The sequence below is a fragment of the Clarias gariepinus genome, chromosome 8 (assembly GCF_024256425.1).
Source record: "Clarias gariepinus isolate MV-2021 ecotype Netherlands chromosome 8, CGAR_prim_01v2, whole genome shotgun sequence".
Classification (NCBI taxonomy): domain Eukaryota; kingdom Metazoa; phylum Chordata; class Actinopteri; order Siluriformes; family Clariidae; genus Clarias; species Clarias gariepinus.
Genome location: NC_071107.1, coordinates 3380001 through 3397170, shown reverse-complemented (window position 1 = coordinate 3397170; position 17170 = coordinate 3380001). Strand labels below are relative to the sequence as shown.

At 37.0% G+C, this 17170-nt stretch overlaps 1 protein-coding gene across 1 annotated transcript in view; it reads right to left on the bottom strand.

Moving 5' to 3' along the window:
• Positions 1 to 17170, bottom strand: part of arhgap10 (Rho GTPase activating protein 10) — a 117355-nt gene that overhangs the window by 48935 nt on the left and 51250 nt on the right. The window contains exons 11-17 of the mRNA XM_053501761.1: positions 15416 to 15497; positions 15225 to 15264; positions 15019 to 15087; positions 11506 to 11580; positions 6394 to 6478; positions 2928 to 2986; positions 1367 to 1472 (exon numbers count right to left, since the gene is read on the bottom strand). Of these exons, the coding sequence (XP_053357736.1) occupies positions 1367 to 1472; positions 2928 to 2986; positions 6394 to 6478; positions 11506 to 11580; positions 15019 to 15087; positions 15225 to 15264; positions 15416 to 15497 (516 nt within the window). The remainder of the gene's footprint in view (positions 1 to 1366; positions 1473 to 2927; positions 2987 to 6393; positions 6479 to 11505; positions 11581 to 15018; positions 15088 to 15224; positions 15265 to 15415; positions 15498 to 17170) is intronic.

Genomic DNA, 17170 nt, shown 5'->3' with positions numbered 1-17170 from the left:
ATGGGATTTTTGAGGCGGTTAATTGCCCCCTGCGGGGGCAATTAACCGCCCACCCCTTAGAAAAGTCATAGCACCCCATTCCCGTATAGGCCGCACGATTTGACACCCCACCCATGGGTCTACGACAAACGGTGCGGGACTAGTTACGCGCCGAACTTTTGTACGGAAGAAGAATAATAAAAAAAATAATAAGTATGCAAGATAACAATAGTGATGCTTTGCAAGCACCACTAATAAAAATAATAAGCCTGCAAGATAACAATAGTGATGCTTTGCAAGCACCACTAATAAGCCTGCAAGATAACAATAGTGATGCTTTGCAAGCACCACTAATAAGCCTGCAAGATAACAATAGTGATGCTTTGCAAGCACCACTAATAATAATAATAATAAAATAAAAAATTAAGTGACACTGCCAATTAATCATCGTGCAAATCCGTTTTCAGACGGAAATTTTTGGCTCTTTCTCAGGTTCTCTAACCAGCTTGTTTCAGAGCCAGAGTGAGAGACGAAGGGGAAGAATTTAAGAGCAGATCAGCCAAATTTCATTTCCGATCTCGTACCCGCTGGCACCGAATCCTGGCTTGTTTTTTTTTTTAACAAGATGAGGCTGCCCAGTTCCTAGAAGCAACACAGATTATCCACTTATCTTCAATTTCCTGCGATTTACACTATATTAAAATGTAGGACACTGAAAAAGGTGTGAAATCATTCGAACAAGCTCGCTACCATTTGGAAACGTCTCGCTTTATCAATCACCGACCGCTGTCCAAACGCGCGCGCGGGATAATCCCACGAACAAAACGTTACTCTTAATCCATCACTAAACACTTGATTTTACTACGATTGAGTTTTTTTCCCCCTGGTATATAAATGTGTGATGTGCATGAGCGTGTGTGTGTATGTGTGTGTATATGATTTTACTTTGCTTTCCTCTGAGCTTTGTGCATGTTGTGCCGTTGCCTGGGCGACCGAGGTAAGACTACTGAAAGCCAGAGGTCCCTGTGCTATGAAGAGAACGTGTGTTTGTGTGAGTGCGTGTGTGTAAAAAAAAAAACTAGAGAAAGTAATGGAGATTGAGTAGGAAAGGAAAGGCTGTAGGGTTAATGACTGCCTGCTGACGAGGGATGGCCTTTATCCTCAGAGTGTGAAATAAGGAAAAAAAAAAAGAACAGGAATAAAGGGGGAAAAAACAAGCATTTACACACACACACACACTAATCACAGCAAGTTTTGTGTTTTTTTAATATATACTTTTCCTCACTAAATAAGATCCGACTCAGACGATGACCTCGTCAATACCTCATAAAGCAGAACGATGTACATTATCATGGTCATGCTGTAGAACAGATGGACAGACACTCACTTTGCGAGATGTTTCGTGACCAAGCTCAACACCTCTCGGTTCCTCTCCGGTAATCTGTGCACCAAGCAGTGTATGGCCTGAACACGGGACTCCGGACTCGCACTCTCTGTTCAAGCAAACGCAAGGAAGACAAGAGTGAGAGTGATTATCATCATCATCATTAGTGTTTTTTCCCCTGAAAGCATCGTAGGAATTGTTATGTCTTTACCCTGGAAGTTACTATAATTCTCTTCATTAAATCTTAAGTAATAAACTCACATATTTCAGTTTCAAGCACAACATGTGGCTCACTTTCATATATCAGTGTGTTATTCCATAGAAATCTTCAGCAATCAGAATTTTCTTTTCTTTTTTGTTTTTAACCCTTTAATCCCTGACGCAAACATATTTCTTGTAATCACTTACTCTACGGCAGCTATCCCTTGTTTTCAAAGAAAAGTGCACTTGAATAGTGTTTTAAACTGTAACTGTGTAACTGTAGAAGCAAATAACCTGAATGTACAACATTTCTATTTTTTTTTTTTTTTTTTATGATGTATGGTTATTTTATTATATTTATTTATTTTATTTAGAAATTTTATAAAACACTTTCTTTTATTTAAGGTAAGAAAGTCGGCAGGTATTTAGTGAGGGAAACATGTCTGCATAGTTACTACATATAGATACATCTACAGTATTGCTATAGAAACAGTAATTAATTAAAAACCAGCGCATTTATAGAAACCTATAATTCACATTATTGCCGGAACTGCTGCCATAGCTGGTTCCAGAGATGATAAAAACATTCATTAACTGAAAGAAAGCAATACAATAGGCGTTCAAGTCAAAGCGGGACTTGTGATGAACTTTCTGGTGAATGACACTGTACGCTGATGAGACTCTTAGACTCTTAAAACATCTGAACGGTCAAAACCTTTTAATGAAGGCTGCGCGATGATCCCACTGCAGCCGTTCTCGTGAACATTTAACAAGTGGAACGCCTAACCCTTGAAAATCAATGTTGCCGACTTGCGGAAGAGACGCATCTACGTATCTGTAAGAACTGTACACACAATCACAATCGAACACACGATCATTTCACCAACATCACTTGTACATTACAGGAACTTGGCTGGGAGTTGTTTCCACGTCCACAGTTTTACTACTGGAGTTCCTGGGAGGCCAGGGTGGCTCCGGCTTACTGAGAAAACTTTCTACCTTGATGGTGTCCAAGCACTAGTGAAACACTGGGATAAGTGCATTAGTGTGTCAGGGGATTATGAAGAGAAATAAAATGAGTTTACTCTGCCCTAAAGTCCCAGTTTGACTTGAACGCCACTCATAATAAAATTTTAAATGCACACAAACACGCTACTACTTTTCAAGTTTAATGAACCTGTGCATTCCTGCTACAGCTGTATAATATCTCATTATTTAACTGATATCATTTAGCAATTTGTAACGGTAAAAAAGGGGGAAAAATTGGAGCTGGTTAAATCTATTCTGATTTCAATCTGTTGCAGATTTTTTATTTTGGAGAAATCAATTCAATTATAATAAATAAATAAATAAAGATTCTTACTTGCAGGGACGATGAACTCCTTATACAGGGCGTATGTCATTAACGGCTCGGGAAGGCTCCTAGAAAAGAGCAAGAAAAATTAGTAGGATTTAAAAAAAAAAAAAAAAGAAAACACTAAAAGGAAAAGATTTTATTACAGTTTATTCAGTTGGACCGACACACGCATGCATAAACAGAAAAAGTGCATGTGGATACCAGATAAATACCCAGACTGATGGATGGGTAGAAATGTTATTAAACCACAAATCTGTTCCACCTGCTCATTATTTAACATTAAACATTTTAAACAAGAAGTCTGCTTCTGATTAAGGTTTTGTTCTTCACCTCACACTGCTTTATTGGTAGTTAATACAATTAGGGAAACGAATGATGCGTCTCAAACAGATTTAATTGGAATACATGGGAATTTTATTTCCCATGGTACATTACAGACTATAAATGGGTGTTTGGTGCCAGGTGAGCTGGGTCGAGTATTTCAGAAACTGCTGATGTCCTGAGATTCTCACACACAACAGACTTTGTGTGTTTATTCAAAAATCATTCAGTGCTACGGAGAGAAACAGCTCGTGGATGAAAGAGGGTCACATACAGTAACTCACATACCCAGGCTTTACCACCGTGCTGAGCAGAAAAGCATCTCAGGACAGACACAATGCTGGATCATCTCCATCTGTTCTACACTTTAACACTTCAACAGATCTTTAATTAAGTCCATTCTCTTTTTCATGATTCATGTTATCGGCTTGACCATTTGTAATATGTAAAGAAAAAAATACTGAACTCATAAACAATGTGTACTTTTGGTTGCATAAAAATGAACTATAAGGAAAATTACCAAAAACCAAAGGTCAAATATTGAAACAAAGTATGTTACAGTCTAACATCTTTAAAATAATCCCCACATAAATTCTCTGAAATATTTTGGATGAAATAAAATATGGGCTCTCCAATCTGTGAGAGTGCATAAAAAGATTGCGCAATAATTTAAGGACAGACTTTGCAATTCTAATCAACTACAGTGCAAAACATCATCAAAATCTTCAATGAAACTAAAAAGAAATCTCTGCAAAGAAGGGACAAGGTCAAAGACTTTTGTTGGATGCCCGTAGTTTTGGAGCCATCAGACGACACTGCATCACTGACCGGCGTGATTGCGTCATTAAAATTACTAAATGGGCCCAGGAATACTTCCAGAAACCACTGTCGGTAAACACAATCCACCAAGCCATCTGCAGATGCCAATTAAATCTCTATCATACAAAAAGGAAGCCTTAAATCAGTTCATTTTGACTCATAAACCAAGTGTATTTTTTTTCTGTATGAAAAATGAATAATTTAGATCTTTAAATTAAACCCCACATAAATTGTCCTATATATTTTAAATTAAATAAACAAAGTGTTCGACATGAGGGTTCTGAAAAATAGCGCCTGAAACAGAACGAGCGCTGTGGCAGAGATAGAGCTCTAAAATCAGCTAAAGTGGCGCCGATAGGTGGAAAGCTATAGAAGGGCTCTATTGAGGTATTTATAATGTGGTTGAATAGCCGTATGATGGATAACTTGTGTTGCTTGTTGCGATCCGAGCTTTCAATATTCACAAGGGCAAATCTCACAGCCTCTCCATAAAAAAAAATAAATAAATCATGTGACCAGTGTGCTTCCTGTAGGATTGAATTCTTTGAGCTGCCTCTGATGTTTATTACATAAGTACCAGAACACTGATGTGTATGCTGCAAACTACACATGCCCATGATGTACATCGGAAAAATCATTGTGTTACGATGCATCATAGCACATTTACTAAAAGTTGGATATCAGTCTTATTAATAAGAATCATACAGCAGGTCACCTTGTTCTTAGCAGCAGTAGAGAAAAGTAGGAAAGGCTCACCCAGCTGGAAATGCTTAAAAGAGTTTTGTATCCCATGACCTTATGACCTCACTATCAAAGCACTTCCTGTGTGAAATCGTATACAGAAGTAGCCAATAACAACACGGCGTTATAACCTCTCTCTCCTCTCCTCGGTGGTGACGGACGGATGAGCCTGATCGTGTGATCCTGCTCCAGATCTCTCCATGATGAGCCAATTAAACTAAACACGAACGAAACCCAAGGCTTCTGAAGCGCCTGCATCCACTTTTTGTCATTTCTAAAACTGGACCCTCTCTGAGACAAGACTCTGGTTAAGACCAGAGGAGAGCACACTACACAAATCCTGTACATGAGGAAAAGTAAAGATTTCCCAGGGCAAATTTTACTCAAGTAAAAGTAGAAGTTCTCCATCTACTTGTGTACTTAAGTAAAAGTACAGAAGTACTTACCTTCAAATTTACATACTATAAGTGTCGCATGTACTGTACAAGGCTTGTACGCTACCAATCAAAAGTTTGGACACGAACGGACCGCGGTTCTACATCCGGTTCAATCATGGAAGTAGCTCATGTGTATTGTACAAAAAAAAAAAAAAAAACACTGCAGTGCACCAAGTAACAATATTTACAACTATAAACAATATTTTCTAAGAAATGAGTCGGCCTCACCGGTTTCAATAAATTAGTCCGGGAGCACAATGATGGAAAACGTCTGTCCTGATGGTGATTAGTTCTTTTCTAAAATCCTCAACAAAACAGAGTTCACAGTCCAATACAGTGGAAAACAGTTCTAACACAAAATGGCTTCCAGGATTCCCCTCGCAATTTAAAGGCGCTGAGACAACACTGTTACATTTCACAAGTGAGATTAATTTCTTTAGGTGATATTAAGTTTATTGGCCACATGATGGCAGGGTGGGAAAAGGAGACAGAGATTTAATCAAGTGGATTGGTATGGTATATTCATGTCAAAGGCATATAAGACTCACTTTGTCGGACTTAAGAACAAATCGAACTTACAAATGTAACTTGTTTGTAAGTCAGGGACTACAGTACCTGTACACTGTAAAACAATAAATGTCCTCAGTTATCTCCCACCACTAGTTAGGGACTTATATATTTAGATTCGCAAACAACCCAATTAAAACAACCCAATCCTGAGCTGATCATAATTAAAAGCTCTTGATTTTTGGACCTGATCCAAAGACTTTTGCTGTGTGAGGAATAATATAGCTAATATGGTAATAAAAATCAACACAAATGTATCATTATGAAGTAAATGTCATTATACAATGAATGTGTCGTTTTAAACTAGATGTGTATTTTCATGGAAATGTGTCATTACAAAATAAAAGTTGCATTATGGAAATGCAAAATCGTAAAAAAAAAATCTGTCAGTATAAAATAAAAGTCTCATTATAAACAATTTATTATTAGGGAAATAGGACATTTAGGAGATTATAAAAGTCTAATTATGGAAAAGTATCATGATAAAATACATGTGTCATTAGTAAACACGTCTGTCATTATGAAATAAAAATCTTATTATGCAAATGTGTCGCGCGTGAGATGGATGAAGCATGCCTGCCTCCTACCTCAGGTACTGTTTTAAAGCACTAGTGATGGTCTTCACGTCCCAGTCCTCACACCCGGCCAAGTCCACTTCATTACTCTTCTCATCTGGACGAACATGAAAAGAAGGAGAGACATAAATGGGACGCGACATCACTGTGGAAAATGCTGTCAATCACAATCGGGAAGTACTGAACAGAAGACTATAGCTTATATAAAAACATAAACAAACCATCTAACCATAAAAATATATATTTTTAACATATAATTTTATACTTTTCCTGAAACATTAAATACGTCTGCACCAAGTAAGGGACTGAATGACTGACTGACTGAAAGAATGAATAAATGAATGAAAAAGTAAATGAATAAATGAATGAATAAATGTATATATTAATGATAGTTCTGCAAAATCAATATAGTTATTGAAAAGATTTAAATAAATGATAATTTAACTGTGTAATGAAGAGAGAGAGAGACAGACAGACACACAGACACATACTGTACATGCAGATGAATAGACAACTTGACAGATAGATAGACAGAGATACATAAAGACAGACAGACAGACAGACAGATAGATAGACAGACAGACAGGCAAACAGTAAATGTTTACAGACAGATTTGCAAATAGACAGAGACATACAGACAGGCAAAAAGACAGACAGACAGACGAAGAGACACATACAGACAAACAGATACCTAGTTAGCTAGACAGACAGACAGACAGACAGACAGACAGATAGATAGATAGATAGATAGATAGATAGATAGATAGATAGATAGATAGATAGATAATTCAGCTAAGAGGAGCAGATCTGAGATCACACCCTATCCAAACTAGCCCGAGGTCTGAAGTATCAAATTCACTCCTACATACACCTCAAGTATGTTGAGAGAACACAGGAAAAAAAGAAAAAAAAAATACATAAACCAGGATTTTCAACAACTGAGCGTGACATAGACGGAGAGTAACGCAGGTGTAAGTGTAAATGTGAAAAGAAAGAAAAACATCAGGATGTGTGATAAAGAGAGAACAATAATGCAGGTCTAATCAGGAGGAAAGCGTTGCATGCAGAGCAACAGACACGTGAACACTACCTGCCAGCTTCTAATGAGGAAAACGGCAAGTTATTTATTCATTAGAGCAAGTAAAATACATCTGTTTACTAAATTCCTGTCTAAGACCTCCACTGCACATTCAGCACAATTACCTGTCCGACCAAGATGACATCATCTTCCTCGGGTATTAAAGGTAATAACAAGGTGACGGATAGACGGATATATATATATTTTTTTTTAACCTCGATGGAAGAAGTTGGAGTTTTATCTCCGGACACGTTATTATTCCTTATGATGGAAGTGAGAGACACAAAGGATCAGACTACTTCACTTCAGTAAAAACAAGCAGGAAAGAAAACACTTCAGGTGTAAACGTGTGAAACTGCACTTTCTGGGGTAAAACAGACGTGTCATATTGTTTCCAACTTCCGAGCAAGTTTGGTTAAGTGTCTTAGGTTTCACGGTACAACAGCAGCTTCTAACACATGCAAATGAAATGTCAGGAGTGCGTCGCTGCTTACAGTGCTTCTGTAAGTTACGTTAAAGAGTTTAGAAATCTATTAAATCCTGAGGCTCAGGACATGGCATGGAAACAACGTGCAAGAATCCAAGAAACTACAATAACTCGAACAGTGACGTCAGTGAGTAGTTTGATCATTTCCTTGTGGAATCAATAAAGTCTAAATGTCTATCCCTTTATCTATCTAGTGAGAGTTAAGTTAAAGTTAAAGATGTGTTTATCTCTGCAAATATGTAACCCATATTTATCATATATGTAAGTTATAAGCCTTCTCCGATTGTGTTATCTACCTAGCTCGAATGTAACATGAGACACAGTGAAAGGATTTCTTGGAGGAATTTAGGTCCTTATGCGTGACAAGGCTGTAGGACCTTCCAAAGAACCTAGAGACGCACATTGGGATTAAGGTCTGGACTCTTTAGTGGCGAATGCATGTGTGAACATGGCGTCACGTGTCCCTGAACCACTCTTTCACAATTTCAGCCTGAAAAAATCCTGGCATCATGATCGTGCCATCAGGAAAGAGAAACTCCATAGATGTTGATAACCTGGTCATTCAGTACATTCAGGTCATCAGCTGAGATCATTTTTTGCCACATATGGTTGCTAGGCCTAGACCTGACCAACTGAAGCAACCCCAGATCTTAACAGGGTTGTACAGTAGGCACATCACCTCATCTGCCTCTCTTCTAACCCCGATGAACCCATCACTCTAGAACAGGGTCAATCTGGACTCATCAGTCCACGTGATCTTTTTTCGTTGCTTCACAGTCCATTTTTCATGCTCCCCAGCAAACCGAAGTCTTTTTTTTATTGTTCTTCCTGATAAGTGGTTTCCTTTAACCTTCTCTCTTACACAGCGTTTTCGTCCTGATCCCTTATATTTGTGGAAATGCTCTTCAACATAGCCATGATTTCTACTGTTTTTATTTATTTATTTATTTTTATCATGCTTATTCTACTTTTAATTCTAACCACATTTTTTCCTCAAAGAGGACGGTTCAGGACTATCCTTCCAGGGTTTTTTTTCGTAACCCAATGTTTCATCAATCTCCTTAGTTGTTTTCTTTGCTTGATTCAGGACCCCTTCTGAAACATCACTGCCGCGTCCATAGGAGATGTCTTCTGACAAGCCCATAGGGCTGAGCTGTTTTTTTTTTTTTCCTTGTCTGTTTTGTAAACTGCTGACATCATATCGCAGACTAAAGTTGATCATAAAAAGTACAATGTCTGCTGCTGTTGTTGGGATGGAGATGAAGGCTGTTAAGCTCAAGGGTGGACGGGTTCAGGTCGCAGCAGGAACTCGGGGAGAGTGGCGATTCAACTGACCGATTAGAATTCTGAGCACAGGGTGTGCGTCAAAGGAGAAAGCGAAGAGGCAAGCAAGAGCAAGGATGAAGGGGGGGAAAGAAAGTGTGTGTAAGAGAGAGAGAGAGAGGGAGAGAGAGGGAGCAAAGAGAAGAATAAGGGTAAAGGAGAGTAGGAGGAAAAGAAAAGGATGAAAGTAAGGTGGAGACTATGAACGCAGGCAGAGCAAAAACAGGATGGTGCTGAGCTGGAAAAAGTGAAAGTGACTACAGGATAGAGGAGGAATAAGAAAAAGAAGGGGAAGCAGCACAGAGCAGGTGGGAAGCTGATTGCTAGCCTGCAGCAACAGAGTGTCGCCGGCAAGGACAGGACAGTAGGACAGAGGAACAGAGACAAAGGAGGAGAAAGACACGGCCCAGACAGGAGAGTCGTCTGAATGCCAATGAGATCGAGATGAAATTTTGGCTTCGGGCCCAAAACTTTTCCAAGCCAGACTTTTGAATCAGAGTCCAGGGTTATGTGTTATGTCCTTATACGGCAGAGCTGGGTGGTACCGAAATCTAATTGGTTAGGAGATAATGGACATTAACTATTTATACCAGTAGCCATGTCATTAGTGTAGGTGCAAACTACGAGTTTATACAGTATACTGACTGGCAAAAAAAAATAAAAATAATCACCATCTGGATCTATCCTGTGGCCGAGGCAAAGATGTTACTCTGTTTGACAAGGTCAAAGCACTGTCCTGCATCAAGCAAAACAACTAAGGAGATAGCTAGAACTAAAACTGGGTTAAAACTGTAAAATACATCAAACCCTGGGAGAAATGTGAAATGGGACGTGCTGTAGGAGACTTCACACAGCGTCCGACTCATTGTACCATCATTGATACAAGACCTTGGAGAGAAATTAATGCGATTCCACTGGGAGAAATATATGTGGTGAAATTGCATATTATGCCACGACCGTAACCAAAGCAAAAGGTATTCCAATGAAGTATTAGAATGCGATTCCCAGTGATCAAGACCGCCTTTGCCCCCTTGACCGGTCCTCGTCTGGGTTCCCCACTTTTGGTTGGAGATCTTGTCACATGGACTCCCTGTGTGGTGTGTCTGGGATGCGTGTGGTGACTGGGGACGGTTCCACTTTAACATGAAGATGTTCCTCGCCTAGGCTGATGCAGAACGCTGTTTCGCTGAGGACTTCTGACTGCAGTCACTCGATAATTCAGGACTGGAGCTTCATACAGTCCTCCTGAGTCTCCAACAACAAACTGGACTTAATTTTAACTTCCACATCAACTGTTATACTGAACTTCCAGCCTCCGAACACACAGTATGAGATCAATCCCGGCTATCCGTTTTCACCCAGATGAGGATGGGTTCCCTGGTGAGTCTGGTTCCTCTAAAGGTTTCTTCCTATTGCCATCTCAGCGTCGTCACCCTCGGCTTGTTCATCAGGGACGATCTGATAATTTCGATTTATACACATTCACATTTCATACAAACTTCCATAATTTTGATTGTGTAAAGCTGCTTTGCGACAATGACAATTGTTAAAAGTGCTATACAAATAAAATTTATTAAAATTGTACGACTACAAACTCAGAAATGAACTTAAACAGATTTTTAAAAAATGCGTAATTGTTGCTGTGAATTTTTTCTGTTTGAAGATTTTTATTTAACCTGGTGTATTGTTTGGAAGGAGTCTCCAGTATCAGTGAACAATCGAAGCAGAACTTTGTGGTTCCTCTGTACAGATGCTTTTCGGCTAACAATGATGTGGCAAGTTTATAACATGATTGTATGATAATCTCTCCTATAACTGATTTATTAAATGTAAAAATAAATAAATAAATAAATGTCTTATATAATGCATAAGGAAAAAGATAGTTAGTTTCTTGTGAACACCTTCATATGCATGATTAAGTCAGATGCATTTTTATAAATGGTTTCCCCAGTGTACATAATAAATTCATTATACACACGTATACTTATATATTAATTAAATTAACCAGTACCCAAGACCTCTCAGTACACACGGTTTCATTTTTATCTGTAGCTTTCCAGCTTCTCCTGGCAGTGCACTGCATTATGGGTAAGAACGTAGAAAGTTTCCCTGAGAATTGTAACACAGTGATCGCCTTCATGTTGTTTCTATATTGTGTACACATTAGAGCACAGTATAAGACTAAACACACACATACGCACACTTGAGTGTAGCCAGTGCAAGAGTGTAAACTTACCGGTCATCAGAGTGAGGAGCTTCTGCACCTTGGAGCTGACCCCGACCACTCTGTACAAGCCCTGGTCATTGATCCCTGCACACATCCATCACAACACACTAATCAGCGCTCGGCTCTTACTAACACACTCCCTGCAAAGAAGATTAAGAGCTGTCCATTTCCCAGCCAAGTGTGTGAAACTCTGACAGGTGTACAGTGAGGCCAGAGCAAACACTGAGCTCAGGCTGCCCTCTAGTGTTCAACCACATAAGTGCAACTCACAATAAAGTGATTTTAATCGTGTAAAAATACTTATAAAAGCCTCTGTATAGGCACGTACATGTATATATGCATAGGCATCAACAGTTGTTACAGGGAAAAAAATGTTTAATGCTAGGGACAGTGTTTTATTAGGTATAATTTTTTTTAATGATCAATAATAATAATAATAATAATAATAATAAGTACAAAAGTACTATCTATCTATCTCCATATGTTATTAAAGGTATTTATTCAAAAGACAAAATAACTAATTGCAAAGTAAATTAAATAAAGTAAATAAACAAGAGTGAAGTAATTAATTTATAGTTAAAGATGAAACCACAGACAGATAGAAAACAAATGCATATAAAACAGCATGTACATCAGTGTGTACATTATTTATTTATTTATTTAAAAGTCTGTAAAAAGTTTTCAGTTCGAGTTAGTCACAAGTTAGTCACCACACAGTTGTGACCACTGGTTATTACAGGTTAGTTACCACATGAGTCACTACCGGAGAGTTACCACAGGTTAGTGACCACAGGAGAGTTACCAATGATACAGTACATCGTCTTCACATCTACACAACGTCTATACGACGTAAGCATTTCACTGCATATGGCATATCGTACTGTGTATGACTGTGTATGTGACAAATAAAATTTGAATTTTGAATTTGTATCTTTATTATCCGAAATTTGGTATGTGGTCGGGAAGCTGCGGCATCAGCTATGACTTGAATGATTTAAGTTTTTTTTTTAAATCCAGATATTTTACTAGAACCTATAGCATGTTTAAAGACGAACACCACATTACTTTGTAGATTTAAATGCAGGTTTATATTCCTTTTCCCATTTTCTTTCTTATACACTCAAAAAAATGAACCTGGCTAACTGTTACATGTACTAAAATGTAATATGTGTTTTGTACATAATAATTTCATGTTTCCAAGATGAACATGAATAAATTATTATAAACATTGTATAACATAAATAAACATTGTATTTACATGAAATTCAACAACTTAACATTTATTAGATTTAATCATGTTGAGATAAGCCAAAGAGATCTTGTCACTATAAAAACCGGAAATATCAGATCAAATATCGCGAGAAGAGAACACGAGAAGAGAACACAGCGTGTTGAGAAGATAAACGTTTGGCGGGCGTGTGGAAACGGTAAGCAGGAATTAATTCCCATCTTTCTAAATAGAAACGAAATACTGAACATAAATGTCACCTGCTGTTTAGCGATGTTTAGTCAAGTTATTTTGGTTTAAGCTATTTCTTGTATTTTTAATCACACTTAAAACACCGACGGTTGTATGCGCGTGCTTAATCTGCGGTTCGGTTCTGGTTTCGGTCTGTTCTCATGAGTTGTAAAGCGAGACGAACAAAGTATAGATATTGTTCATTTGATAAATTAAGTATCATGACTTTTAATTGAATCTATCTCTGTATTTTTTCACAGGAGTTTGTGAGTGAAAGTGTCCTGTCTGCATCTGACTTCAGGAGTTTCCTGACCAACCGTCTCTAACGGTCATATTTAAAAGTCATAACGGACAGTTATAAAGTACAAAATGTTTCCGTTGGTGTTTAATTTTTTTTCTATGATTAATACTTATTTGTGGTGTTTTATGTTTTGTACATCTTCTCAAATTGAGACCTCATTTGTAAGTTGCTGCTGGTGTAAAACAGGGTTTTTCTTAAATATAAAATAAAAATCTCAGTTTTATCCCCTTTGTCTTATGCCTTCTTCCTTCACAGAATTCTGTTGACCATGGTTAATTAAAATTAACTGAGGGTATTTAATTAAAATAATAGGACGGGGGTGTTTTAACAAAACGACGTCTATCCGACATGAATCAGACATTTGGCAGATGTATGAACAATACGTAGGCTTAGCGTCGTTCTAACATCTGGCACGGACATCTCGGCGACATCTGCCAGATGAAAAAGATAATGTCGCATAGACGTCTCCGCAACGTGTGTGTGCTATCTGGGAGGGGTTGATTTGTGTGTGACTGAAGTGACCCTTACTCCTTAAGTAAATTCTATTTATTTTGTTACTAGACAGCCTGAGGTCTCACACAGCACCTTGTATCTTAAATGCATACACACCATGTTAAATGTTATACTGTTAGAGAATTCACACACACACACACACACATATGTGTAGCTATAAATAAATATTACAGATGCACAAGTTTAAGTATTTAAATTACAGGGGACTCCTGAAATATTGGCACCCTTCAAATGAACAGGCAAAGAGAACGAGAAAATAATTTAATTCAAATCATTCAAAAATTTCTTTTTTAATATTAACATCTCTCTCTCTCTGTATCTTGTTCTCTATCGGACATTTTCTTTAGAATTTACTGTCAACATCACTGCTGCATTTAACACGTATACCAACAGTACACACACACACATGCAGATAAGCAATATATAAGAAAGGAAAAAAGGTTAAAAAAAAATGAAGGAAGAAGGAACTAAATACTACAGCTAAATAGAGATAAAAAGGAAGAGAGGATTAGTAACGAAATAAAGAATAAAGTAAAAAATTGTCAACATTACTGCTGCCCTTGGGGGACACTTAAAATATATATCTATACACATGCAGACACGCACACACAGTATATATTAGTTAGAAATAAAAAAGAGAAAGAACAAAATGCTGAGAGAGAAAAAAAAATGAAGGGAAGAAGGAGCGAAGCAAGAATGAAAGAAATTGAATGTCAACATTACTATTGCCCTTGGGGGACACTTTACATATATACCTGCACACATGTGCACACGCACAAATATATACACGCACACACTTATCTTTCTCTCTACCTATCTATCTATCTATCTATCTATCTATCTATCCATCTATCTATCCATCTATCTATCTATCTATCCATCTATCTATCTATCTAATATATATCAGTAAATGAAAAGAAAGGAAAAAAAGAAAGGAAGGAAGGATAAAAAAACAAAACAGAGGAAGGAAGGAGCAAAGAACAAAAGAAGAAGAAATCTCCAGATTTACACTCCTCTATAACTGACTAGAGATCAGATGAACGGCTGTTCTTTTCAGAACATGAGCTCAGAAGTTGGAGAACATTACAGGAGCTTCACAGGAGCTTTCTCCTAGCTGTAGGAACGACCGAGCTGCCACACTGCCACCTGAGCTGCATGTGGTGGGTGGCTGCTGTATTATTACCCAATTAAAATAATAATAATAATAATAATAATAATAATAATGATGATGAAGCAAACAAAGTTTTACCTCTTGCCTCAATAGCGTTGATTGAATTCCTCACAAAATTCACGCCAACCTCATCCAGCTGTGTTTCGACTGTAGAATCATGAAAGAGAAAACTGGTACATCGCTACAAACCACTGCACACTGAACCATTATTCTGAATTCTTATAAATGTTTACTCTAAACGTGAAAATGTGATGGTTGAATCGAACGAATAAACAGAAACTTACTCCCTCTTTCTTTCGAGTATGTTTTACCAAGATGGTGTACCTGTAATAAATCAGATAAACAAAAAGCATTTATTTATTCATTCGCTTAATTTTTTTATAGCTCTTGTTTTTTATTCAGAAGCAGAATTGCACAAGCTCCACATCTGTATCCGGTGTGTTATGATACTGGAGTGAAAGACTTGTAGACTCACCGGCTCCTTGCCTCCCATCGCCTGCATCCAGAATCTGTGGTCATCTTCAGACAGAGCCTGGACTGTGAGCACGATGCCGGGGCTGAAAATACATCACTGGTCAACTGTTCAGCTATGTGAAGAATTAGGTGTATTAATGATTTATTATTAGGCACTATTATTTCCACTCTCCACAATGGAAGGGAATTTTGCAATTGCAAAAACAATTTTAAATAAATAAGTACATACATAAATGAATACAAAAAGAAAAATATATATAGTCTTGCGTAAAAAAAAAAGTAATATATACAGTACCAGACAAAAGTTTGGACACAATTTTGGATTTATTTTCTCCAAATACATTTCTAATTTGTAATCAAAAAAAATTTGTCTAAAAAAGAAATGTCAAAATATTTTATTTTATTTTATTTATATTATCTCTCTCTTTCTCTCTCTCTCTCTCTCTCTCTCTCTCTCTCTATATATATATATATATATATATATATATATATAAACCATACTGACAGAATATAAAATTTGTACTATGCTACACTTTATATGAATAAATAAAGAAAAATAAATCAATAATGAATAAACGTAAAATTTTAAACATAGTATCAATGTCTCAAACAAATGAAAGGGTTAAAAAAAGTAACTTCTTGAACGAATAAATAAATCTCTAATGTTATACAAATTAATGCCATAAATCAAGCAATCCACGTCACAGTCTGTGTCCATGTTCTAACAAGCTTAATTGAAACTAGCTGTCGGCCACAGCATGGGTAAAAATAGGTCGCTATGGGCCAGAGTACTGAGGTGACTGAGGCTACGTCCTGCCAAAACCCACATTCACAACCAGTCACATGAGCACTTTAAGCATAAAAACACATCTGCTAACATGACGTCATCTTAAACAGGACTTTCAACAACTGTCTTTGTGCCTTTGAGCTACAAAGCTAACTAGCTTCAAACACAATGCTGAATCCCTGATCCCTCTCTAACCCCTTTAAAGCTTTACTTGTTGTGTGTGACACGGGATTGTGCACCATAGCACACAAGCGTTCCATTTAACACTATTTGGGATGTAACCCCAAAACTTAAAAGTTAATGCATCTAATATTCCAAAGAAAAAAATTATAAAAATAAACTTATGAGATTTACAGGACTGTTCACCACCTCCATGGTTTATACTCCTCACCTTATATATTACCGGTAAGAATTAAAATCTACTTTAACCCCAATTAATTACACTAAATTACATTAAAAACAGTCGGTTGAATTTGTAATGGAGGAGCAAAATAACTGGTTAAATGAATAAACAAACCATAATCTGCTAATAATAAATTGTGGAACTAATTTGTGGAACTGTTGTATAAAAACAATATAATACTTGAGATCATGCTGATGTGATAAACATTAGTACTGCTGTGTGATCTACAGTACTCGGGCTGCGACCTCATGCCTACGACCACATCAAAGCCTGTTGATATCCAGCACAACATAATGACTTTGAGTGTGATATTGCTTAATCATTAGTACTGTATTATTATTTCAGGGAAGTGTATTTTGTCAGAATTGAACAAAATAATTTAATAAAATCTAATCAAATTATTATTACTATGTTATATATTATATTATAATAGATTATTACAATATATATTAACAATTGTAACATAGGAAATGTAATAAAATTAGTACTACTATTAATATTTAAGAAAAAAAACATTAAAATAGGATATCTTTGTATTACACTGGACTTTGGATTTACATATTTGC